Consider the following 27,480-nt stretch of genomic DNA (forward strand, 5'->3'; position numbering starts at 1 on the left):
ACAAAACCATGACGACGACGAGTTAAAGAACAAACTAAAAAAGTGGGATTTATCCTCATTATCATTATTATTATCAATATGAGATGATGACCTTTGTTTTGTTTTTTAAAGACAACGACTTTCACTCTGAATGTTTTCATTCTGACTGGACATGTGACTTTAAATGTGACTTCATTTCCACATTAAGGGAGAATCAAATCACTGTGACGTTAAATTTAGATTTTTAAAACTCAATAAAGTGGAAAAACATCAAGTCTCTTTGGTTTAAAGTTGTTGTTTTTTCTTTCTAACCTTTGTTTCACTTCACATCTGACTCATTAAACATTAAATTTTAACAGAAAATCAATAATCTGTGTAATGATGAGTTCAATTATTGATTAAAAAAGGAGCTAAAACAGTTTTTGGGTTGTTTTTTTTGGTCATTTGAACGCATCTCTTCTGATCCAGCTGACTGATCGGTGATGAAAACAAACACCAATCCACAGACTGATCGATAGGCTACATGAGTGAACAGAGCTCCACTGGTTGGTTGATTGATCGATCGGTGTCATCATCATCATCCCGGTTGTCCCCATTATGTCTCTACTCCTGTCTACTGTTTCTATTGTGTCTCTACTCCCTCTGTTGTTTCTCTACTGTATCTCAACTGTGTTTCTACTGTATCTCGATTGTGTCTCTACTGTCTCTATTACATCTTAACTGTGTCTCAATTGTCTCTTTTATGTCTCTACTCTACTGTCTCTATTACATCTTTACTGTGTCTCTCTCTCTTATGTCTCTACTCTGCCGCTGTCTCTACTCTAGTGTTGCTTCCGTCTCTACTCTACTCCGTCTCTACTGTTTCTATTGTGTCTCTACTCCCTCTGTTGTTTCTCTACTTTATCTCAACTGTGTTTCTACTGTCTCGATTGTGTCTCCACTGTGTCTATTTATGTCTCAATCGTGTCTCTACTGTCTCTTTTATGTCTCTACTCCAGTGCTGCTTCTGTCTCTACTGTTTCTACTACTGTCTCTATTACATCTTAACTGTGTCTCAACTGTCTTTTATGTCTCTACTCTAGTGTTGCTTCTGTCTCTACTGTTTCTATTGCGTCTCTACCCCCTCTACTGTCTCTATTAGCTACATCTTAACTGTGTCTCAACTGTCTCTTTTGTGTCTGTGTATCATCATCATCCCGGTTCCCGGAGCGCAGCCCCGGGGATGAGTCGGACCTGTGGCCGCGCCCTGAGCGTTGATCTGCGGACAGAGTGGCTGGATTTAACCGGAGGATCAACGGAGCTCCGGTTACAGGATTTAAGTCAAGAGGAAGGAAAAGCTTCTTCATTAACACACACACACACACACACACACACACACACACACACACACACACACACACACACACACACACACACACACACACACACACACACACACACCGACCCCAGCAGGTACATGAACTTCTCCTCCGTGGCCAGACTCGCATCGATGGTGACGGACAGAAAGCGCGGATCGACCCGGTGCGTCACGGAGGACAGGTCCACGGTCACGGCCACGGTGCTGTTATAGTCCACTGGTTCTGGTGGTCCTGTTCCTCCTCCGGTCCCGGTCCGGGTCCGAATCCCGTGGGTCCGGACCGACACGAGCCAGACCAGAATAAGCAGCTGCAGCGGCGGCGCGAGGTGAACCATGTCTGACTGCTGCTGCTGCTCCAGCTGCACGTGAGCAACTTCCTGTAACGTTACTAGGTCTGTTTACCGTCGGGCACGCGCTTCTCCTTTTGGGATCACACAGGAGCGGCTTCACATGCACACGCATACACACACAAAGACACACACACGCACACACACACACGTACACACACACACAAAGAGACGCACACACACACACACACACACACACAAAGAGAGAGAGAGACACACACACACACACACACACACACAATGGAGCGGAATGTTTCTGTTTTTGTAACTTTAACCCTCTTGTTTTGCTCCTGACCCGATCTGTTTTACTTGTCCTTCTTTCCTCCTTTCATTCTGTCCCTCCTTCCCCCCTCTCTCTCTCCTCTCTCCCTTCCTTCTGTCCCTCCTTCCTTCATCTCTATCTCCTTTCCTCCTCCATCCTTCCTTTCTCCCTTCTTTCTGTTCCTCCTTCCTTCCCCTTTCCCCCCTCTCTCTCCTTTCCTCCCTTCCTTCTGTTCCTCCACCCCTTCTTCCTTCCTCCCCTCTCTCCCTTCATTCTGTTCCTCCACCCCTTCTTCCTTCCTTCCTCCTCTCTCTCCCTTCCTTCTGTTCCTCCATCCTTCCTTCCCCTCTCTATCTCCCTTCCTTCTGTTCCTCCACCCCTTCTTCCTTCCTCCCTCTCCTTTCCTTCTGTCCCTCATTCCTTCCCCTTTCCCTCCTCTCTCTCTCCTTTCCTCCCTTTCTTCCCCCATCCTTCCTTCCTCCCCCTCTCCTTTCCTCTCTTCTCACCTTTCCCCACTCCTTCCTTTCTCCCCTCCATCTCTTTTCCCTTCCTTCCTCCCTTCTTTCCCTTCATCCTTTCTTCTTCCTTCCTTGACCCAATCTGTTCCCTTCCTCATCCTCCTCCCTCCATCCTTCCTTGACCAAGGAGGACAACACAGAGGAGGGTTAAAGCGAGACACAACATTTGAGAGATTTTACGCTATTTTGTTTCCTTCAGAATAGTGAAAAGAAATGGTAGAAAATGTTTTTATTTTACTTCATTTTGTCTCTTTCATATGTAAATTTCTCCTAAATTCACCAAAAGTTAGTCTGACACATGTCCTGTCTGGTGTCATTGTAAAGTTCTCTACAATTGTCATTTCCTTTGTATCAGCAACAAATTATAAAAGTAGGATTGTAACAATCTATGGAATTTTGCTCTTACAGACACCAAACCTTCCAGTTTAGTACAACATTTTATTCCTAAAAACAATCCTCCTCTGTAAAAACTTCTGACTCTAATGTGTCAACAAAATAAAACAAGAATTTTGAAAGTAGCTTTATCCATTGTTCAGATTTCTGTTCTGAAAATTAGGTCACATCTCATTAGATACTGCCTCATTTACATATTTAAACATAACATTTGACAAAACTTGTAATACAAAAAACAATTGTCTTAATGTACAATAAGTCTTATAGTGCTCTTACTATGGTGAATTCATGAGGTGTATATGTGTTATGTTATGGGATATGTGCAATGCTGTTATGTCTTGTGTTTGTTGGGTTGGTATGGCGGAGGTGTATTGTTTTTTGTCATTGTGGCCATCAAGGCCTTTATGGCGCAGCTACAGAGTCCAAGACAAATTTCCCTGAACGGGACAATAAAGTTTATCGTATCGTATCGTATAATGTAAGAGATAAACTTGGGAAGTATCACAGTGATATCTGTTAGTTTAAATTTTGACCCTGTTCACCTTTAGTGTCTCACTTATAATGAAACTTTAATAAAAAGCAGCTGATTTAAGGAACCAGGTGGAGAAAACCTGAAATATATTTATTGATCTTGAAGCAGATGGAGTCTATCTCTATAAAACATGAGATTAATTCATTTTTCATCAGATCTTTATTACATCATTTTATAAAACTGCTCCGATCACCTGTTAATGTGAGAAGTTCAAGTACTGGACAAAATGTTGGGAAGATTAAACTGTAAAACTGTGACACTAATGAGGATTAATGTGTTTATATAAAGTGAATGTTCTGGTTTAATCACATCAGACACTGTAATACACTGCTTTTTCTGATGATATTTTCTGTTTTTATTAGTTTATCATGATGTTTTGATGATCGATCCATGATGCCCTTTTGTCTGTATCGTCATAAAACTCAACATAATTCAAATTATATTAATATTTTAAATACATCTCGTCTGAACACAGTTGAATTTCATTTATCAGTTTGTGTTTTAAGATTTAATTTGTCTTTTTAAATAGAAAATCAATCCTCAATATTTTACTAATATAAGTTATTTAACTGAGAACAGAGTAAACATTTTTTTAAAAAGTAAAAATTCCACATAAAGATTCCGATGTGTTTGATTTTCAATATTATTTTCTTTTATTTTACCAACTTTCTTGTAGAAATGTTTAAATTATTTGTTGCACCTGCAGATGAAGAACTGTAGTTGTTGGTTTTTGTGTCTTTATTTTAAAAACCGCAGCGGGCAGAGCTCCAGATGTGTGAACTGAACGACAGCGACTCATCCAGATGTTTTTATTTATTTACAGGTGGTTGATGAACAGAATAAATAATTGACCTCTGTGACCTTTGACCTCGTTCTCCATGATCGTCAAGAGTCTGGTCAGGGGAGTCTCCATTATAGCAGGAAATGAAACCATAAAACCAGAAACCAGCTGACTGAAGATGATGATGATGATGATGATGATGATGTCATCCGTGTGGCCCCGCCCCCTCGGCGGTGGGCAGGTCGGTGGGCGGAGCCAGCAGCTCGTCCACTTCCTCCTGCAGCGCCGACGCCTTCTCACTGAGCAGCATCTGCAGCACAAACACACGTCATCTGTTCAACAGTTAAAGGATAATTACCCTTTTTTTTTTTTTTTACAATCTGGACCTTATTTCTAGCATAAAATACGGTAATTTCCTCCCCCAGATAACTTTGGTTCATTACAAGTCGTTGTGATGAAATTATCTCCAGCCGAGAGCCGCGTATATCCATATAATGGAGTCTACAGGGCAGCAGAATGCAGCCTCTAAATAACACATTATCTGCAGAGAAACTCCTTCATTTCACCAATATTTAGTTCTGATAGGCTAGTGCTATTCCCCTCTGAGTCCGGGGTTAGCTGTTATCAACATCCGGGGTCTGTAGGTTGACCTACTGACCTCTGACCTGGATGATGTCATCTCTGAGCGCTGCGCGGACGTGGCTTGTTGCTACCGCTAATGCTACGGTTCGTTTCTGCGTGTTTCCGACTTGTCAGAACAAAATGAGCAGCTGGATGAAGTTCAGCTTCCACAGGCTTCCTCTCCTCAACCTGGACTCACTAAAGCTCCGGCTAGTTGAGATAAAAATGGACCCGAACGCCGAAGCAGAATGATTATTATCAGAATGAGCCGGGCGGCGCTCAGAGATGACATCATCCAGGTCAGATGACCCTCCTCTCTCTCCTTCCTTCCTTCTTTCAGCGTGGCCTGTGTGTGGGAGTGGGCGTGGCCTGTCTGTGGTAGGGGGCGGGGCCTGTGTGGCAGTGGGCGTGGCCTCTCTGTGAGGGGGCGTGGCCTGTTACCTGGGTGTGAGGGGGCGTGGCCTGTGTGGGGAAGGGGGCGTGGCCTGTTACCTGGGTGAAGTGCAGCACGCAGGAGCAGAATGCGGAGGAGGAGCTGAGCAGCGTCTGGACGAAGCCTCGGCTCAGCTGGAAGCGACTCGACACCAACCACAGGTCGGTTTCCTTCAGCAGAGAGAACAGGACCAGCGCCAGGTACATCCTGCCCACCACCGCCGCGTCCGCGCTCTGACCGCACAGAGACACACAGAGGGTTAATACATCTAATCCAGCCAATAAAACTGGTCACAACTGGAACAGAATGAAAGGAGCCACAAGGCCAACCAGGGTTCCCACTCTTTCTTGAAACCATTTCCCAGCACTTTTCCAGGACAGACAAGTTTATCCCGCCACACACTAACATATCCTCCGCTCCCATTCATGCTTTGAAGAAGTCTTTTCGACAGTTGTAGCTTATTTTGTACATTTAACCAGTTTGTTTCTATGTTTATTCCTCTCTCTCATTCTCTCTCCCAGAAGACTGATTTAAAGATGTGCACTTTAACTTATATATGACATAATATCTTACATGCTTAGAAATTAAGACAATTGTATCATAGAACAATGCAAAAACATGTTGTTTTTGTTTTTAAACCACACCTACAACAGCTCTCTGTTACTATCTATCTGTCCTTTATCAGAGAAGACAACAGTTCCAACACTGGAAGCACTCATCAACTCAATGTCGATAGTTTTCTCACTAGGAACGTCTTTGGGAAATAAATCCTTGGTGGGGTCTGAAAAAGTCAAACTGAGATCTGGCAGCTGGTATCATGATGTGATAGATAATTTTCCAGGACAACTCAAGATTTTCCAGGACATTTGACTATTTTTTTTTCAATTTCCATGTGTTTTCCATGACTGGAAAATTGGTCAACCATTTTCCAGGTTTTCCAGTACTGGGAACCCTGCCAATAAACGATCTGTTGGAGCTGTTTATTGACTGTTAGTATTTAGTGCTGTTTAGTTCAGTATTTAATGTAGTAAGTATTTAGTTTAGATTATTCTGAATCAATTTATTTGATTTCATTATGATTTGATTTCTGTTAGTTTATTATTTGTTTAGTTTAGGTGTTTTCTTGTTTATTATTTGTGTTTTGGTTCATTCACCTGAGATTACAGTATATACAATACACCGTAGGCTCACGGTAAGGGACCAGCATGCACCTGGGTGGGCTAATGGCTTTTTACCACAGGATTTTTCTTTGTTCTTTGTTCGCTGCTTTTCTGGTTAAATGAAACACGTTTTTTTTTGTTGAAACTGGACATTTGATTGGACATTTATGTTTTTCTTCCTCTCCGTCTACACCACAACCCATAGTGCAGCAGTGGCCCTTTGATTTTTATGATTTAAAGGTACAATATGTAAGAAATTTAAAGCAACTGGCCGTGAAATCCTCCGTGGGTGTAGTCACATGACTCTGGAGTCAGTGGAGAAGTCACAGTGTTGTCATGTACATCCTGTTGTGGAAACTAAATAAAGTCAACGCTTTGGGCACAAATAAGTTGCATCAGCCAGCGCTTGACTCATGTCCTGTCAGGTGTCACTGTAAACTTCTCTAAAAATTGTCATTTTCTCTGTATCAGCAACAAATCATAAAAGTACGACTGACAATAACACCAAACGACCAAAGTTTGATCTCCTTTCTATATTCTCAAGGTTTTTGCAGAAGTGGTTGTTGATATATCATTCACAGCCTGATTTATACAACATTTACAGAGTGATAAAAAGAGATATCCAAAACCCTCCTCTGTAAAAACTTCTGACTCTTAATATGTCAACAAAATAAAACAAGAATTTTGAAAGTGGCTTCATCCATTGTTCAGATTTCTGTTCTGGAAATGTATGAAAATTAGCACATATTTAATTAGATATTGCCTCATTTACATTAAAAGTGTCACAGTGATATCTGTTAGTTGAAAACAGAGAACAACTCCAAGGCACTTTCTTCTCTTTAAATCAATAAAATAACTTTATTTATCTGGCATCGTCACAATTATTAAAAATAACCGCAGGGAGTCTTTTTCCTTGTTGACTCCCTGTTGAAGTCTTGATGAGTTATTTTTAACGTCATTGTGACGATGCCTGATAAATAAAGGCATTTTATTGATTTAAAGCAACACTAAAGAACTTTTATTTGTGGTTGAGTTTGGGCGGTGCCAGTGGACCAGAGCGGTCGTGTTTTGCCTGAAGGAAGACTCCATTTCCCATGAGCACCAGCGCGTAGCGACGTTAACGTCCTGATCTCTCGGTCGCGTGCAGCTGGATTAGAAATTAACAGACGACGGGTCCAAACTACGTTTCTGTTTCCAGCGGCTGTTTGAGCGATGAGATAATATCTAACTGTGGCTAAACAATATGACGATGTTGACAATAAGAAATGTTTAACTTTGTTTCAGTACTGTACGTAGTGTTGGTCTAAAGACAGTTTCTCTCTGTTTTTACATCTCCTTCATCTCTCTCCAAAGAGCATCTCTAGTTTAGAAATGAGGCCAGGAAGCTCTTCCTTGTTTGATCAGTTTTTTAAACTATTTAAATAGTTGGTTCGTCAAATAAAAGTGAGAAAACCAACCGTCCAAAGGAGGAAACAGTCACATTATTGAGTTTCCTGGTTGATAATTTGTTAGTAGCTGGAGGTAAAGCTATTATTATTATATGGAGGACGTCAATGTGTAAATCTGCTGCTAGGATTTTCTCTCTAAATCAAATTTGGTTCTTGGTAAGAAATATCTACACAGTGACAAGTTGTTGGATGATAAATTAATAATTAGCATTAATCCTGTCAGAATAAACGTGTTGATCACCACAACTGATTAACATCAAAATAAAAGCCGTAAGAATAATGTTGTTATAATAATGATGTAAATTATTAAAACACCTTTTACCACTGTAACGAATACGGGTATGACTAAATAAAGAGGAGAATTAGACTACTAATTTTACAGGACACATACACACTGACTTTTTTGGTTTAAAAAAATCCTTATATGGGCACAGAGACCTCAACCCCCCCGCCAAATGTTTAACCTAAACTTTAGGTCCTAAAGTCATCATCATCATCATCATCGTCATCATGTCCTCTCACATTTTTCACCGCCTGTCCTGCAGCTTTTCTGGCCACGAAGCTTTCAGCCACGCCGACGGCCGCAGACATCTTCTGTTCAGCCACCGACAGCAGAGTGAACTGGAGACACAGAGACACAAAGAGACGCAGTGTCACACAGAGACAGAGACTGAGATGAATCTGTCCCTCCAATGTCTTCATGCAAAGGTTTAAGACTTTTTGGTAAGAGATCACCACTTTTCTCTGTCAGCACATTGAAAGAAACTTTGTTCTGGATAATAAAATGTATTGTTCTGTTTCTTTTCAGTCCCATCGCCCCAATTACATCGATATCTCTTACTTAGAGAGTTCACTAGACGACAGGTCAGCAACCTTCATAAATGCTCGGCACTAACGTTAGGGCAAGATAATATTTTTGTTCTTTTATTGTTGCTTTATCTCTTTTCTTTTCTTGTCATGTTTCTTTTTAAATGTTCCTTCTTTTATTGTGAAGCACTTTGAGCTACAATAATTGTATGAAATGTGTTATATACTATTAATATTATATAATTAACTTAATGATTATGAATAAGCTCATATTCATAACCATAAATTCACTAAATCCAACTTCATGTTTTTGCCGCTTCGAAAAGGAAATCAACACAATCAGTCAATCTGAAAACAAGAAAGACGTAAAGACTCTGGAGTTACGTTCTTTGTTTCCATGTTTTTGAAATGACTTTTGAAATGTTTGTGTTTTGATACTTTTAACTCATTGAGTGCCAACCACGTAATTTCTCGTTTTTCGTTCCCATGCGTTGAGTGCCAAAAACGAGATTTATCGTTTTTTGCTTTTTTTTTAAATTATGAAAATAGACACTTTAATACACATTATATGTAAATTTGGGGACTCTACGACGAGGAGAACTGAAATAGATGACGATCAAAGTCACATGACAGCTCATGATCTGGAAGTTTTTATCATAACTCGGCTTCTGCAAACGAGTTCTGCATGCAGATGCAGCAGCTGCTCCGCTGCTGCTCTGCTCTCACCCGCGCTGCTGCTCCAGCTGCTCGAGCTGCTCGGAGCAGAAACAGGAAGCTCTCAGCCGACAGTCCGCCCGGTCTTCATCTGGAGCAACACCGTGTCCTCCCCAAAGTCCTCCCGCGGTAAAATCTGATGGTCTCTGGGCCAAAGCAGACCGGCATCACCGACCCGTACCACAGCAGGACCGCGACCACCGGCGGGACCGGTCTTCCCGAGCCGCGGTGGCCGACTGACCCTCACGTTCCGCGGCGAGAAGCTGTGACACGGCACGGTGCGTCTGTGTTATTGTTGTTTAGTGGCGCCCCCCCCGCCCCCGCTGGTGGTTTTGTGAATAGAACAACCAGTGTTGTATATATTTATCTTATACGAGCCCTTTGATCCAGAAATGCGAGTGTCAGAAGAGCGACAGACACAAACAGCGCACCTTTCATAAAAGACGCTCTATCTCCTTTTCTAGAAAAAAAGGAGGGATTTTGGTGAAACCCAGCCATGTTTAGCTTGACTTTTCTCAGGAACGGAGGCACGTAGAAACAAACAGTTTGTGGCCACTTGAAGCATTAAGTTAAACCTTTCAATTGAGCCACAGTATGTGTTGGTGGCAATAATATAGAATACACTGTGGCTCTACATAAAAAGTCAAAAATGGTCTAAATTGCCGGTACACTTGACTAAAACTTTGGAAAGGAGCGCGGCACTCAATGAGTTAAGTGTCAGAGACAAAAAGACAGAATCAAAGTGACAGAGAGTCAAAGACAAAAGAGACAGAGAGGAGGACAGGACGGGTGGACAACATCAGCACCTGTTGCTGTTGCTGCAGTGCAGATAAACTCTGACTCGTTTGCTGCTGCGTTCACTGTCCCTGGAAACTTTCAGCACCTCTGGTCCAACCAGGCGCTTGTAGAGGACGGACAGCCAGAAGTCCTACACACACACACACACACACACACACACACACACACACACAACCGTCACTGTCTGAGCCTGTGTGTGTGTGTGTGTGTGTGTGTGTGTGTGTGTGTGTGTGTGTGTGTGTGTGTGTCTCACAGGCAGAGGGTTCAGGTCGTCGTCCACCAGGTGATAGAAACCAGAACCAACCAGCACCTGACGCATCACCACGTCCAGACGCAGCCGAGCCGCCAGACCCAGTTTATCCAGCCACCTGCACACACACACACACACACACACACACACACACAGAGAAACACACACACACACACAGAGAAACACACACACACACACACACAGAGAAAAAAACACACACACGCACACACACACACACACACACACACACACACACACACACACACACACACACACACACACACACACACACACACACACACACACACACACACACACACACACACACACACACACACAGAGTATAAGTGGTTAGGGTGTGTCATGGGACCAGGGGCTGATGGGTAATGGTTTAACCAGATCACGTTAATTAGATCTTCACCTCGTTCTCACAGTGAAACTAAAAACCTCCTCCGGTCGCCCTGGTGATACGTCCTCTCATCATGAAAATAAAAACTAGAACTAAAATAAAAACTGAACTAAGATGAGTGAGTGAATGAATCAGTCAGATGAGTCGGTCCGTCACCACTTCCTGTTTCCAGCGTCGTGTGAATTTAAAAACAGGAAGTGTGAACGTGTTTGATCATCATCAATAAAACCCTCCGACCTTTGACCCCACATGACTTCTGTTCTGACACGAGAATCAAACCGGCGACAACAGCGACCACTGATCTGAGCTGAGACAGTTGTTGTTCTTTCATGTCAGTTAAAGGAATAGTTCACCAAAAAATGAAATTCATTAGTCAGTCATTATTGATTCACCCTCATGCTGATGAATACTCCGGAGAAGTTTTTTATTCCTCAAAGTGCATCTGAAGACCCGGGAGGCCGGTTCATAGACCAACGAAAACTTTATATGAGAGTCAATAGGGCCCAACACAGAAAAGGCCATAAAACTACAGAAAAACCATTTAATATTCCTCCACACTGCTCGTCCACTGCAATCCAAGTGTCCTGAAGGGAGATAGTCCAGAGTTTACTGGAAACGACGTCATTTAGGACATTTTTACAGCCTAAACAGTCCTGGATTGAATCTGGTGTGCGCTCTTGCGTTCATGCGTGACCGTGAGAGCAGACGAGCAGTGTGGAGGAATATTAAATGGTTTTTGTGTAGTTTTATGGACGTTTTTGTGTCAGACGCTATTGACTCTTATATAATATAAAGTTTTCATTGGACTAGGAACCGGCCTCCCGGGTCTCCAGATGCACTTTGAGGAATAAAAAACTACTCTGAGGTATTCATCAGCATGAGACACCAAAAAATGTTTCACTTTTAAATGATGCTGTGAGGAAAACCACATTGTGGTCTGTAATCGAGGTGCAGACAAGTGAGTTTGACCCAGTCTTGGTTCTGGTCTGGTCTGGTCTGGTCTGGTCTGGTCTGGTCTAGTCCGGTCTTGGTTGTGGACTCTGGTGGACTCACATGAACCCGGCGGCGAATGTGTCCGACAGACCTGGAGCTCCTCCTCCGTACGCGGAGCTGGTCTCACCGAGCCAGACCGCCTTCCCCGGAGAGACCTGGTCCAACTTCTGGACCGGGACACACACACAGAGAGAGATACACACCTCAACATCTGGACACACACACACCTCAACATCTGGACACACACACACACACACACACCTCAACATCTGGACACACACACACACCTCAACACCTGGACACAGTGGTGTAGTCTATGTGATACTCAGCTATACTCAGTAAACCCACTTTAAATGCATAAATACTTCACCCAGTACAACTAAACTATCTAACTAAAGTAAATGTCAGTGTTTCTCAAAGTGGGAGGTTGACAGGGTTCAAGGGGGTCCACAACTTTATCTTGAAATTTTACCACTTTTTCCTAGAATTTTTTTTTTTTAACTTTTTTAGGCTAATTATTGTTTTAATTTATTTATTTATTTATTTTTTTGAAATTTTACCTCTTTTCCTAGAATTTCTTTGTGAAATTTTACTAGTTTCTTCTAAAATCTTTAGAAATTTTACCACTTTTTCTGAGAAATTTTACCAGATTTTTCTAAAAAGAAAAAATTGCTAAATTTTACCACTTTTAAAAAAAAAAAAAAAAAAAAAGCCTTTTACCTTTTTTGTTTATTTTTTTGTGAGCATTTTTACCACTTTTTTCTAGAAATGTTTCAACTTTTTTGGAGAAATTGTACCACTTTTTTTTGGCTCCTTCTCTATAATCTTTCAAAAATGTAGCTACGTCTAATTCAAACGTACATTGATTGTTTGTGTATTTCTGGCGTTTGCTTCAATAGTTTGTCCAATGGGTCCATGGTCTAATTTGTGTAAATTTTGGGGTCCTTGATATAAAAAAGTTATAAAAGTTATATATAAGTTATACCCACTACAAACCTACACCACTGACACACACACACAGAGCCAGGTGTGTGTGTGTGTGTGTGTGTGTGTGTGTGCGTGTGTGTGTGTGTGTGTGTGTGGTTACCTCCAGGACTTCGTTGGTCTTCAGGATCAGCGTGTCCAGAACCTCCGGGTCCAGGAAGTCCTCCAGAGACGTGTCCCTGCCGTTCACATAGTAACTATGGAGACGAGACGGAGGAGAGGGGGAGAGGGGGCGGGGCTTAGGGGTCACGACCTCAGGTCAACACACACACACACACACACACACACACACACACACTCAGGTGAACTCACTGGTGCCAGGTGACGGCGTCGACGGCCTCAGCTCCGGTCTGAAGGAACCTGCAGGAGACAGAGAATCTACTGTTTCTATTGTCTCTACACATACACATACTTACATCTTTACTGTGTTTCTACTGCGTGTCTTGTGTCTCTACTGTCTCTACTCTTTCTCTTCTGTGTCTCCATTATGTCTCAACTGTCTCTAATGTGTCTCTACTAGACTTGTAGCTCTCGAGACCACTTCTTTGTGGTCTTGGTCTTATCACGGCCTCGACAGTCTTTGGTCTCGGTCTCGGGTCTCTAGGTCTCGCAATGTCTCGGACTGGCGGAGCGATCTCGAAGGGATTTAATATTCAGGCAGGCATGCTGTTTTGTTTTTTTTAATCAATATTTATACGCCAACTTCAAGTGGTACCAATCACACGCATTTTGTGACACAGATGTGTTAGTGCTCGCCATGTGATCACGCATCACGTGATCAGTGACCACAACAACTCCTCCTCCATCCACCAAGCACAGTCAGAGACCCGCCACGGCGCCACCCCACCAATAAAATAGAGGTAGCCTAGTATAAATCCTCACTGGCTGTACACTGAGGGAAAAAAACCTCTGGCAGTGAATGAGTTAGTCATCTACAAATGAAGTACAATTTAAATCAGTAACATATTTCCCATTTATTAGACTTTGTTTGAGGTGCAGGGTGGTGTTGGAGGCTTGTTATTTTGTTAGATGACTTTGGGACTAGTTAATTGAATAGTCATGTCAGTCCTTAACAGCACTCAAGAGTCAATCCTCTAATAGTGTAGAAATACTGGTCATGCAGTTGCAACATATTTGATCTCAGCCAGTTGATGAAAACATTTATAGTGAGTTCACACACAAGACACACTGTCTCTGTATTGTTGTGCCTGTAGTTGAAATAATACAATCTCATACACTTAGCAGCTGAACCCAGTATGGTGGTAAATGGTAAATGGTCTGTATTTATATAGCGCTTTACTATACCTGAACGATACCCAAAGCGCTTTACAGTACATCACATTCACCCAGTCACACACACATTCACACACTGATGGCGGTAGCTGCCATGCAAGGCGCGAACCACGACCCATCAGGAGCAAGGTGGGTAAGGTGTCTTGCCCAAGGACACTACGGCAGCAACCGGGACAGAGCGGGATTCGAACCGCCAACCCTCTGATCATTGGACGACCCGCTCTACCACCTGAGCCACTGCCGCCCTGCTACAACTCAAGCAAAATAGCAAAACTATTTTATTTTTTTTGTTTTTTTTTTGGTCTTGGTTTCGGTCTCGGTCTCGAGCTGAACTAGTCTTGGTCTTGGTAGTGTCTTGGTCTCGGATTAGGCAGTCTTGACTACAAGTCTAGTCTCTACTGTGTCTCAATTGTCTCTCAACTGTGTCTCAACTGTCTCTATTGTGTCTCTCTCTCAGGTTGGACACTTGTAGTTAATGAAGTTCTCAGTGGCGAAAGTACCATTAATGCAAGTAATGCCGTTGCATTAGGGCCCGTGGCCAAAAAAGGCCCGCGGTCTTTAAAAATAATAATAATAATAAAACATAAAAAAAAGAAGTATCAATTGGTGGTATAGGCTACTGTATTAAATCATCTTGGCTTTTACATAATTACTGTAATTCATTAACGTTATTCTGGATTATGAACATGCGCGCGGGCATAGCCGGTGACAGGACAGTTCTCCTGTTGTCGGCAGCGTGGCGGCGCAGCACCGTCCCTGTCCATCTCTCCCTGTCTCTTTCTCTCTGTGTCTCTGAGCAGTGACACGTTCAGCAGCGAGACAGCGGACAACGCCGTCACTCACTCAGGGCCCCGGTCCAGACAGATACGGCTTTTTTGAATCTGGATAAATAGGCTACTTTATCAGATCGGCATCGCGTCCAGGCGGACGGCGTTTTCGGGGGGGGGGGGGGGGGGTAAAACGGTATTTTTGTATTTCTGTCCCTGAGTGGGAAAATCTGAAAACGCCGCCCCAGTCTGGACGCCCAAAACTGATTTTTTTTTCTGAAACGATGTCATGCCCCCCATCACTCTACCTGTAACCTTCTTTTTACAGTCTATACCTGTAACCTGAGACACACACCGCTCACCGCTGCAGCAGCGACACAGTCTATGAACGTAACAACAACAAAGGCCGACTACCGTCGGGTCGCTCAGACTGCGGCTGAATCGCGCTGTTTAATCATCAGTGATCGTCATATTTACTCTGACACGACGCCCTGTCAACATTTAATCCATGTTTGAGTTTGAATACAGCGGGGACTTCCCGTCTTCTTCTCTGTCTTTAGTGTTTATGTGTGGCAGCGCTACAGCGCCACACAAACTCCACACAGGAGTAGCCTATACCACAGTCTAACACAGTTTTTTTTTTGCATTACGGCCCGTAGCAGACAACTTTCGCCACTGGAAGTTATGCATCACTTGTCTCAGTGATTCTACTTCAGTTTCTACTTGACTCTTATGATCCAAGCAACTCCACAGGTTTCAGTGTGTATGACCCCTAACCCCTGCCCCCTCTGCCCCTCTGACCCCGGCCCCTCTGACCCCCTCTGACCCCCCCTGTCCTCTCACCCCTCCAGGATGTCCACGCGGTGGTCTCTGGGTTGTCCCACGTCGGGTCCAAACAGCCCGGCGCCGCGGTACAGCTGCGACTGTGACATCATCTCTCTGAGACGAGCGAAGTCCTGACCGAGCTGGACGCCGTCCACGCGCACGCCGGCCTTCTTCTCAAAGCTGTTGGGCTCTGACCACACACACACACACACACACACACACACACACACACACACACACACACACACACACACACACACACACACATATATGAGTCAGCCGCCCGTCGCCTAGCAACAGAAACATCAAACAACTTCCTGTGTGGCATTTTTATGAGACGACGGACGCCTCAGGACGGAAGTGAAACAACAACACACACAGAATCTGTCACGTTACAAGAGTTTATGAAGAAGAGGAAGCAGAAGAAAGAAGAAAGAAGAGGAATTAGTTTATTATTATATTATTATTAACAGGAGATTTAAACTGATTCTGTCACTTTGACCCAGTTTGGTTCTTGTTCGTCATGTGAGTCACTGATTAACATTTATCAGTTAATCAATGACTCAATTAGTGATCTGACAGATTCATTATTGTTGTTCTGAGAACAATCGCGTGGTTTCATTTTCAATCTGATGAACTGAAGAGACGTCGACTTCTGTTTCTGAGACGCTGAACCGAACTAACCAATAAAACCAGAGCTGCAGGTATTGATCATTGAATATCTTTATGTATCTTTAAGTATCTTTATGTAAATGTGATGCTGTTATGTCTTGGGGCTTTCCTCATTTTGTTTTAAACCTTTTTCTGTTTTGTTTTGTTTAGTTTGTTTGTTCTTGTCGGTGGCGTCACATTGTTATTACATTTATATACATGTCTGTTTCATACAATAAAATAAAAAAAACAACTTATCAATTGTAACTGATTGTTTGCTTCATAAAATATGAGGAAGTTGTTCTCTACTGGCTCTTTCAACTATCTATACTGTCTCTACTCTGTCTCTTCTGTCTCTACTCTGTCTCCTCTGTCTTTACTGTCTCTACTCTGTCTCTTCTGCGTCTCTATTGTCTCTACTCTGTCCCTTCTCTCTCTACTCGGAGGGTAAGTTGGCGTTTTCAAAGTGGAAACAGACACTACTTTAACCTTGAGGTAAAAGACAAGAACATACACACACTTTCTCTCTGAGCGTCTCCGCCTGCAGACAATATTTGACACATGAAGTAAACACATTGGCCTTTGGTCACCCCTAGATATTATGGTATTAAACTACATCTTTTTATTTAACTAGGCTAGTTAAATCACAGTAGCATAATCTGATGTGTTGAACTTACAGGCTTGTTACTAAGTATGTATTCATTATCATGATAAATAAAACTCAACCTGTCACACAGCTCCATGTTGTCTCTGTGTGGTGTTCAGGGACAGTCAGGACAGTCTGAGGACAGAGTTTATATTAATGCACCGTGACACTGTGGCAGGTCTCTGTCCGTCTTCACCACAGATCACAGATCAGCTGGAGGAGGAAAACTCAGCTGTTCTCTCCACCGCGACGTGCGCCTGGCGGTTTGTTTATTTTTTTTCCATATCAAGCTCCGGTAGCACAGCAGGACGCTGTGCAGCTTCTGCTCACCTGACTCTGTGCAGCTTCTGCTCACCTGACTCTGTGCAGCTTCTGCTCACCTGACTCTGTGCAGCTTCTTCATTAAATCCAAACAGTCCGACACAGCGACGCTCTGCTCCTCTTTGACTCTAAAGTCTCTGTAGCTCATCAGCTGGAACTCGTGTCTCGGACCAGAAGCGACGGCGGCGTCTCGGACTTCCAGAGCAGCTACAGCAGCGTTGTGACCTCAACCATGGTTGGTGAGAGCAGAAATGTTGTTGTTGTAGTGGTGCGTCGCGTGGCGTAGTGGTTAGAGCCATTTACTGCGTGTCATTCCCCCTCTCTCTGCCTCCCCGTTTCCTGTCTACTGTAGCCTACTATCCATAAAGGCATAAATGCCCCAAAAAAAGAAAAAAAATGTTGTTGTAGTGAAAATGGGCGGGCTCGTGAATTTTTTGACATTAAAAAAAAATAAATAAAAAAAAAGTGAATTTTTTTGAGACCAGTCAAAACGAGCGATAAATCGCAAATCTCGCGTATCTCGCGTTTGGTCGCGCGTCAAAGCTCGAGCGAAAAAAAAGCGTTCCTCGTGTTTGGCGGGAAGCCCCTTGCGGGTCTTCCCGCCAAACACGATGAAAAGGACGAAGACGCGAAGGTCCCGTCGCCATAAAAGAATCGGGTGTAGCGTCGCAAAAAAAAAAAAAGTCGCGTTTACCGCGTCTCGCGCCTAATCGCGTCTCGCGCCTAATCGCGTCTTTGCGTCACGGCCTTTTACACCGCGGACGTAACGAATAAACGGTGACGGTGTTAACGAACAACATAGAACAGGACCAGACGTGGCGTTGTTTCCTCTTTTCACCGACAGCTCCACTCTCCCTCACTTACACTAACTACTGTTATTGTTGAGGCAGAGGATTGACCTTTCGCAAAAGCTCCGCCCCCCTTAGTTACCGTTGCTAGCCCGACAAGCTTCTCAACGCTGCCCGAGTGTCAACAGTGTTTTTATATTGAGCGTCTTGAGGCATCAGAGTCTCAGAGGTATATGAGCGCTATATTTATGAATATTAATAATCACTAAACATTCTGACACCACTACAAAATTGCGTGGTCACAATGTAAACATAATGATGATCAAAATACGGCTTTTATCGATTCATAAATTGCATCATGTGGCGCATCTGCAAGAGAATTCGGGTAACAGGACGTGGTGTTTGTGTCGCGGACCGAGACCAGAGCTTCTTCTTTTCTTTTTTTCTCCCCACCGAGAGGATTCAATCTGTGGAAGTACACTATAGTAGGCTACAGTGTTTCCTCATACGTACAGCTCCTTCTGTTTTTTAAAATTGTCGCAAATACACCGCTGCATGTCTTCCGTTCATTCATCTCCTCATAGCGCTGTTTGTTATTGACATTCACACACACAGACTCACAGAGCTAGAGAGAGAGAGAAGTGCGCATGCTGCAGCAGTGCTTGGTGAAAGTGAAAGTTGTAAGGTCCGATCGCCCCCCCCCCCCCCCCCCCCCCTTAAAAAACATCCTAGAGGAAACACTGTAGTAGTGAGTGATTTGGGATACAGCCCTAGTCCTGCTAGCTTACCTTGGAGCAGATGGAGGCTATGTAGCCTATGCTTGTTTATTTTCATGACATTTAGCTGGGAGTGGGAGAAGGGTCCGGCTGCAGGGGGCTTCCACACGGTTTGACCCATTGTAGGCACCTCTCCTGTTGTGTTTTCAGTCTTGGGAGGGGAAAGAACACGACTCCCCCAGCCAAACTCTTCGGGTAACTACTGTCCGCAGCTTGTCGGACCTTGTTTACATAGTAACGGTTGCTATGATGTCTGATTGGACAATGACCGTTCGGGGGCGGGGTTTTGCGAAAGGTCAATTGTGGGATTTGTAGTTTTTGACCAATCACAGGTTGTGCTCTTTCTTTTTTGTGATTCTCCCGGTTCACACATGTATTTTTTTTAGGGGCAAATGCGAGTGAAATGTTCGCCCATGGTGGGCATAAGAAAATGTAAGACCTGTCTAAAATTATTTAAGACTTGAACACAATAATTCAACAAATTTAAGACATTTTAAGACCTAACATTTAGATTTTCACATTTTAGACTTTTTAAGACCCCGCGGATACCCTGTTATTTCATATAAAAGTTTAAGTGCATACATATTTTATGATGCTGTGTATTATATATTATATATTTAGGACCATCTTAGAATTTTCTAATAAATTTAATACTTTTTAAGGCCTTAAAGGAGTATTATCGCAAAATTCGGCCACTAGATGGAGCCAGGCGGAGCTTATCAGATATAAACAAGTGGGCAGCTGTCAGAGAGAGAGAGCAGCCTCGTTTAGTCCCCCCCCCGCCCCCCTCCTTCTCCCTCCCCCCTCCTCCTCCCTCACCAGGCTGAATGAACGTGCAATCGCGGGAAAAAGAAAACTCCCTAGTGGAAGCGGCAGCTCTACGTCGCGCACAACCACAACAACGACAACAACAACTGAAACGTCCTCCTCCTTAAAACGCTGAGAGGACAGCTGAAGAAAGACACAGGGACGTGGAGACAAAGTGTTCTACCAGCGATTCAGTGACTGTAAGCACCCTAACACTGCTACATTACTTACTGTTGCATATTTGTCCGGTTCGGAGGTCGGATTTGCGAGTTACGAGTGCATTTTAACGCAGCAAGCGCCGGGCCGGCTTGGATCATAACAAAGACAAATGCTGCATTTGCCCCACGGACACTATACTGTTGGCGATTTTTTTTGTAAATTTACTTATGGCTCCCCCCGACCCATCTTTTGCATATGTCAGCTTATTTTATGCTATTACTGCTGTATTTGCGATAATGCTCCTTTAAAAAAAAAGAAAGAAAAAGTAACGCAATAGTTACTTTCCCTGGTAACTAGTTACTATTATAGTGAAGTAGTGGAGTTACTAACTCAGTTACTTTTTGGGAGAAGTAATTAGTAACTATAACTAATTACTTTTTAAAAGTAACGTTCCCAACACTGCTCTCTGTACTCTGTCTCTTCTGTCTTTACTGTCTCTACTCTGTCTCTTCTATGTCTCTACTATGTTTCTTCTGTGTCTCTACTGTCTCTACTCTGTCTCTTCTATGTTTCTACTGTCTCTACTATGTCACCACTATGTCTCTTCTGTCTCTACTCTGTCTCCTCTGTGTCTCTACTTACTCTTTTGTGTCTCTACACTGTCTATTGTGTCTAAACTGTCTCTACTGGCTCTTCTGTCTCTTTCAACTATCTATACTGTCTGTAGTGTCCTTTCTCTTCCTCCAACCATAAAAAGAAAGTCACTTACACGGTGGCTGATAACACGATGTTGACGCGTGTATATGGGTGCAATTAAAACCATTCCAAACCAAGGTTTCAATGTTAACTCAAAAGCTGATTTATTTCCACAAAATAACTTAACTACAGTACTGTCACGCCATGTCACGGTAAAGAAAACGTGTGCTCCATCAACCACACCTGTGGCTTGTTCGTCTCAATCAAATAACCCCTCGTGACCCCTGATGAGCGGAAGTAACAACCAAAAATCTACCAAAATAAAACACCAAAAATAAACACCAAATAAAAGGGCAAAATGGCTCTTACACTGTCTCTATTATGTCTCTTCTGTCTCTACTGTGTCATTACTCTCTCTACTCTGTCTTTACTGTCTCTACTCTGTCTCCTCTGTGTCTCTACAGTCTCTATTATGTCTCTTCTGTTTCTCTACAAATTTCTTTATAGAAAAAAAGAATCACAACAAATCCAGACAAGGTAGAAAAACAAAACAATAAATGTAAGAAATGTAAGTTTGATGTAGTAGTATCCTAACTGTCCATTTAATGTTTGTACGTTTACATCCTTGTTTTGTTTTGAACCCTTTTCTTGTTTGTTTTTGTCGGTGGCGTCACATTGTATGTGATTAAATTTGTATGTAAATGTCTGTTTCATTAAAAACGTATCAATAAACTGACTATTTGTTCATAAAACATGAGGAAGTTGTTCTCAGACTCTGTATCAACTTTGACTCTTCTGACCAGTGTGTGTGTGTGTGTGTGTGTGTGTGTGTGTTTTGCCTCCGTACCGTTGCCTAGCTCCCAGTGCATCCTGTATCCTCTGGACTCGGCGTACTGCAGCAGCGTCCGGGCGTTGGAGCCGTTCCACATGTTGGCCGGCGTCCGCAGCAGCGCGTTGAGGCCGAAGATCAGCTGCAGCCCCGAGCAGTTGGCGAAGTCGTGCAGCAGGTCCACCGTGGTCTCTGGGGGGGAAACGGAGAGGCTGCTGCTGTTACCGCAGCGACAGAGGAGGAGGAGGAGACAGGTGACAGGTGTGTGTGTTGGTGGACTCGTACCTGTGAACTTGACCCTCCTGTATTTCCTCTGCAGCTCCTCCTTCAGCAGCGCCTCCTGCTGCTGAGTCCACGCCTCCGTCAGACGCCGCTCCAGCCAATGGGGAAGCAGCAGCTGGTCGCAGGTGGGCGGAGCCAAAGGGGCTGGGGGAAGAAGAAAGGAAAAGGGGGCGGGGCTTTTAGTCACTATTAACACCTGAGCTCAGAGTCTTTATCCATAAACACGAGTCAAATACATAAAAGTTGTGTTTGGAGGAGCTTTTAAAGGTACATTGTGTAAGAATTCCTCCCATCTATAGCGTTGCGGTTGTATATCGCAAGCAACTCAGTCATATTTTTCATGCTGCATTCACGTGAAATTGGGCAGACGGACGACAGCCGCTGCAGGTAACGGCATAAACAAGCCTCTATGTAAACAAGTGGTCCGTCAGCACGAGGCAAAACAATATACGTGACTATATGTTGTCATGGCGATGTCGTATTGTTTTACCGGCTTTCTCTGGACTTCTGCGACTAAAATGACATCTGGTTTGTTAGCGACGGCCGTCTGCCCGACTGCAGGTGAATGCAGCATCAGTGTAACGCTCCATTCCTCCTCACTGCGTTACCGCGGTGACTTTTCACAGACGCCACCTCCACCTGAGCCGACAGCTCCGGTGTCTCCACTGAGTTTCCGTGGTTTCCTACCGTCACGCTGCCACTGAACGTAAAAACATGGAGACACCACATGGCAGCAGCACCGAGCTTACCCGCTCCATGGAGATATGAATGATATGAACGGCTCATTCAGAGCTGAAAGGAACACTTCACTTTGTTGATGGGGGGATTACTGGTTAAAGCAGAAGTGAGTGATCCGGTCGTTTTCGCTAATGCTGCGTTCCAGGCAGGCTTTTGAAATCGTAAATTACAGCTTCAAGTCACAACTTACGACTTTGTAGCGTTCCAGGCAACCTACTCGTGTTTCTCCGACCTGTTTTACCTGTGAAAGTCACTATAACGGCCACTCGTAACTTCTGACCGGTGAACTCGTACCAGATCGAACTGGTACGAGTTCACAGGTCGGAAAAACACGAGTTACGAGTTGCCTTGAACGCACCATAACAGTCCTCGTCGCTACGTCACCACATTCACGGCGTCCCTTGGCTGCACACACAGCCCTGCATGCCGTTCTCTCTCCTCATTGGATAAAAACTGTAGGATACGATAAATGTTTTCTCCTCGGCTCAGAGCAGAGCAGAGTGACTGAGAGACCCGTGTTTCAGTCCAAACACTCTATGTAAGTGATTGCTGTCGGAAGATATAACTATTTAAGACTTATATTAACACAAATATATCACTTACTTCTGCTTTAATGAAAAACAGACTTTTGAACAAAATAATCGATTTTCGTGAATAGATAACAGGAGAAGTTACACAATGTCCCTTTAAAAAAAATCTGATCACACAATAACCTTTCAATATTATTGATCGTGCCGATCGATTGGCTGCTGGTTACCTGAGTGAAGACCTGAGCTGCGTCTCTGGGGGCTGAACACCATGAAGTCCTGTCTGGTTCCTCCGAACCGGACGAAACCTGGAGCCAGAGCTCGAGCCATCGCCCTCAACTTAGGAGACCTGGAGACCACAAAACCATGACGACGACGATGAGTTAAAGAACAAACTAAAACAGTGGGATTTATCCTCATTATCATTATTATTATCAATATGAGATGACGACCTTTGTTTTGTATTTTAAAGACAAAGACTTTCACTCTGAATGTTTTCTGACTGGACATGTGACTTTAAATGTGACTTCGTTTCCACATTAAGGGAGAATCAAATCACTGTGACGTTAAATTTAGATTTTTAAAACTCAATTAAGTGGAAAAACATCACAGTCTCTTTGGTTTAAAGTTGTTGTTTTTTCTTTCTAACCTTTGTTTCACTTCACATCTGACTCATCAAACATGAAACTATGACAGAAAATCAATAATCTATGATGAGTTCAGTTATAAAAAAAAAAGGAGCTAAAACAGTTTAGTTTTTTATTCTAAACTGGTGATGATGTCATTTGAACGCATCACTTCTGATCCAGCTGATTGATCCGTGATGAAAACAAACAACAATCCACAGACTGATCGATACATGAGTGAACAGAGCTCCACTGGTTGGTTGATTGATCGATCGGTGTCATCATCATCCCGGTTGTCCCCATTATGTCTCTACTCGTGTCTACTGTTTCTATCGTGTCTCTACTCCCTCTGTTGTTTCTCTATCTCAACTGTGTTTCTACTGTATCTCGATTGTGTCTATTATGTCTCTACTGTCTCTATTACATCTTTACTGTGTCTCTACTGTCTCTTTTATGTCTCTACTCTGCCGCTGTCTCTACTCTAGTGTTGCTTCTGTCTCTACTGTTTCTATTGTGTCTCTTATTAGCCTACATCTTAACTGTATCTCAACTGTCTTTCTTGTGTCTCTACTGTGTCTCCACTCTGCCTCTGTCTGTCATAGTCATAGTCATCATCATCCCGGTTGTCTCCATTATGTCTCTACTCCCTCTGTTGTTTCTCTACTTTATCTCAACTGTGTTTCTACTGTGTCTCTTTTGTGTTTATGTCTCAATCGTGTCTCTACTGTCTCTTCTAGTGTTGCTTCTGTCTCTACTGTCTCTATTACATCTTAACTGTGTCTCAACTGTCCCTTTTGTGTCTCTTTTATGTCTCCACTCTGCCTCTGTCTGCTTGTCATAGTCATCATCATCATCATCCCGGTTGTCTCCATTATGTCTCTACTCCCTCTGTTGTTTCTCTACTTTATCTCAACTGTGTTTCTACCCCCTCTACTGTGTCTCTACTGTCTCTATTGTGTCATAGTCATCATCATCCTCCCGGAGCGCAGCCCCGGGGATGAGTCGGACCTGAGCGTTGATCTGCGGACAGAGTCGCTGGATTGAAGCCGCTTTGACCGGAGGATCAACGGAGCTCCGGTTACAGGATAAAAGCTGCTTCATTAAAACACACACACACACACACACACACACACACACACACACACACACACACACACACACACACACACACACACACACACACACACCGACCCCAGCAGGTACATGAACTTCTCCTCCGTGGCCAGACTCGCATCGATGGTGACGGACAGAAAGCGCGGATCCACCCGGTGCGTCACGGAGGACAAGTCCACGGTCACGGCCACGGTGCCGTTATAGTCCAGTGGTTCTGGTGGTCCTGTTCCTCCTCCGGTCCGGGTCCGAATCCCGTGGGTCCGGACCGACACGAGCCAGACCAGAATAAGCAGCTGCAGCGGCGCGAGGTGAACCATGTCTGACTGCTGCTGCTGCTCCAGCTGCACGTGAGCAACTTCCTGTAACGTTACTAGGTCTGTTTACCGTCGGGCACGCGCTTCTCCTTTTGGGATCACACAGGAGCGGCTTCACATGCACACGCACACACACAAAGAGACACACACACACACACACACACACACACACACAAAGAGACGCACACACAAAGAGACGCACACACACACACACAAAGAGACGCACACACACACACAAAGAGACGCACACACACACACACACAATGGAGCGGAATGTTTCTGTTTTTGTAACTTTAACCCTCTTGTTGTCAGACTGACCCGATCTGTTTTACTGCTCCTTCTTTCCTCTCTCTCTCTCTCCTTTCACTTGGAAAACACGTAAGAACAGGGTGAGGGGTCAGGGGTCACAGGAGGTGGTGGCTATGGTAACAGGGATGCTGGCAGCTCGGCTGAGGGTGGAGTTCAGTTTTTACAAGCTGACGGACCAAATAGAGGGTTTTGTGAAGACCTGGGCTGTGAATGGTGTTCTGTGTTCGGTCCAGGAGGGCTCGCTGGTCCTGAGTTTCTGAGGCTTTCTCTGTTGTCGTCATTTGCTCAGTTGATCATGTCCTGTTTTTCTCTGTCACAACTGTGTGATTGAAGTTGACAGTGTTATGTGACATAGTATGGACTGATAATTAAAGTTTGGTTTTAAAAATCAAAAAAAAAAATCTCCTTTCCTCCCTCCCTCCTTCCCCTCTCTCTGTTCCTCCACCCCTTCTTCCTTCCTCCCTCCTCTCTCTCCCTTCCTTCTGTCCCTCCATCCTTCCTTCCTCCCTCCTTCCCCCTCTCTCTCCCTTCCTTCTGTCCATCCCTCCTTCCTTCCTCTCTCCCTCCTTTAATCCCTTTCTTCCTCCATCCTTCCTTTCTCCCTTTCTGTCCCTCCCTCCCTCCATCCTTCCTTCCTCTCTCTCTTCTTTCCTCCCTTCCTTCTGTTCTTCCACCCCTTCTTCCTTCCTCCCTGCTCTCTCTCCCTTCCTTCTGTCCCTCCATCCTTCCCCTCTCTCTCCTTTCCTCCCTTCCTTCTGTCTCTCCTTGCCTCCCTTTCTCCCTTCTTTCTGTCCCTCCTTCCTCCTCTCTCTCTCCTTTCTTCCTCCACCCTCCCTTTCTTTCCTCACTTCTCCTTCCTCACCTTTCCCCTCTCCTTCCTTCTTTCCACCATCTCTTTTCCCTTCCTTCCTCGACCCAATCTGTTCCCTTCCTCCTTCTTTCTTTCCTCCCTTCTTTCCCTCCATCCTCCCTTGACCAAGGAGGACAACAGGAGGGTTAAAGCGAGACACAACATTGTTTATTTGTTTTTTCATGCACTGATCAGTTTTGAGATTTTGTGCTATGTTGCTTCCTTAACAAGTTTTCTTTCATAAAAGTGAAAATAAATGGCAGAAAATCCACATTAAGGTTTTTATTTTACTTCATTTTGTCTTTTTCATATGTAAATTTCTCCTAAATTCACCAAAAGTTAGTCCGACACATGTCCTGTCTGGTGTCACTGTAAAGTTCTCTAAAATTGTCATTTCCTTTGTACCAGCAACAAATTATAAAAGTAGGATTGACAATAACAATCTATGGAAAGAGTTTTTCTTCAGACTCTGAGCTAGAAATCTCCACTTCAGCAGCTCTTACAGACACCAAACCTTCCACTTTGATCCCTTTCTATATCCTGAAGGTTTATACAGAGGGGATTGTTGATATATCATTCACAGCCTCATTTATACAACATTGTATTACAAAAAACATGAAGAAATTTGATTTTTTTTTTAGGGCTGGTGACAGTATTTTCTCATTTACAGAGTGATAAAAAGAGATATCCAAAATCCTCCTCTGTAAAAACTCTCTCTAAACTCTAAAATGTCAACAAAATAAAACAAGAATTTTGAAAGTGGCATCATCCATTGTTCAGATTTCTGTTCTGGAAATGGAAATTAGGTCACATTTCATTAGATATTACCTCATTTACATATTTAAACATAACATTTTACAAAACTTGTAATACAAAAAACAATTGTCTTAATGTGCAATAATTTATAGTGCTCTTACTATGGTGAATTCATGAGGTGTGTATGTGTTATGTTATGGGATATGTGCAATGCTGTTATGTCTTGTGTTTGCTGGGTTGGTACGGCGGAGGTGTTTTGTTTTTTGTCATTGTGGCCATCAAGGCATTTATGGCACAGCTACAGAGTCCAAGACAAATTTCCCTGAACGGGACAATAAAGTTTATCATATCGTATCGTATTATATAATGTAAGAGATAAACTTGGGAAGTGTCACAGTGATATCTGTTAGTTTAAATTTTGACCCTATTCACCTGTAGTTTCTCACTTTAAATGAAACTTTAATAATAAGCAGCTGAGTTAAGGAACCAGGTGGAGAAAACTTGAAATATATTAACAATATATTTATTGATCTTGAAGCAGATGGATTCTATCTCTATAAAACATGAGAAAATACATTTTTCATCAGATCTTTATTACATCATTTTATAAAACTGCTCTGA

At 43.4% G+C, this 27,480-nt stretch overlaps 3 protein-coding genes across 4 annotated transcripts in view; all 3 read right to left on the reverse strand.

Annotated features, from left to right (window-relative positions):
* The window catches only part of LOC310994735 (heparanase-like), a 95,565-nt gene that overhangs the window by 42,844 nt on the left and 25,241 nt on the right, over positions 1 to 27,480 (reverse strand). Inside the window, exons 9-12 of one of the 2 annotated variants that reach the window (XM_083983538.1) lie at positions 10,404 to 10,518; positions 10,159 to 10,280; positions 8,354 to 8,452; positions 5,247 to 5,456 (exon numbers count right to left, since the gene is read on the reverse strand). In XM_083983538.1, the coding sequence (XP_083839664.1) occupies positions 8,359 to 8,452; positions 10,159 to 10,280; positions 10,404 to 10,518 (331 nt within the window). In that variant the 3' untranslated portion in view covers positions 5,247 to 5,456; positions 8,354 to 8,358. Of the gene's footprint in view, positions 1 to 5,246; positions 5,457 to 8,353; positions 8,453 to 10,158; positions 10,281 to 10,403; positions 10,519 to 27,480 lie in introns of those variants that run through there. The other variant, XM_083983537.1, reaches the window with a different exon arrangement.
* Positions 11,859 to 17,696, reverse strand: LOC310994989 (heparanase-like; the record flags this gene model as incomplete). Its single annotated transcript, XM_083983919.1, has 6 exons — positions 17,049 to 17,696; positions 15,690 to 15,861; positions 13,099 to 13,146; positions 12,862 to 12,983; positions 12,090 to 12,097; positions 11,859 to 11,969 (listed from the first exon to the last, which is right to left on the reverse strand). The coding sequence occupies exons 2-6, from the start codon at positions 15,779 to 15,781 to the stop codon at positions 11,859 to 11,861; spliced, it is 381 nt and encodes a 126-aa protein (XP_083840045.1). The 5' UTR covers positions 15,782 to 15,861; positions 17,049 to 17,696.
* Positions 20,585 to 24,958, reverse strand: LOC310994990 (heparanase-like; the record flags this gene model as incomplete). The annotated part of the gene is made up of 5 exons (XM_083983920.1): positions 24,709 to 24,958; positions 23,122 to 23,240; positions 21,630 to 21,770; positions 21,363 to 21,536; positions 20,585 to 20,595 (listed from the first exon to the last, which is right to left on the reverse strand). The coding sequence occupies exons 1-5, from the start codon at positions 24,945 to 24,947 to the stop codon at positions 20,585 to 20,587; spliced, it is 684 nt and encodes a 227-aa protein (XP_083840046.1). The 5' UTR covers positions 24,948 to 24,958.

The sequence above is a fragment of the Trachurus trachurus genome (genome assembly GCF_905171665.1).
Source record: "Trachurus trachurus genome assembly, chromosome: 12".
NCBI lineage: Eukaryota > Metazoa > Chordata > Actinopteri > Carangiformes > Carangidae > Trachurus > Trachurus trachurus.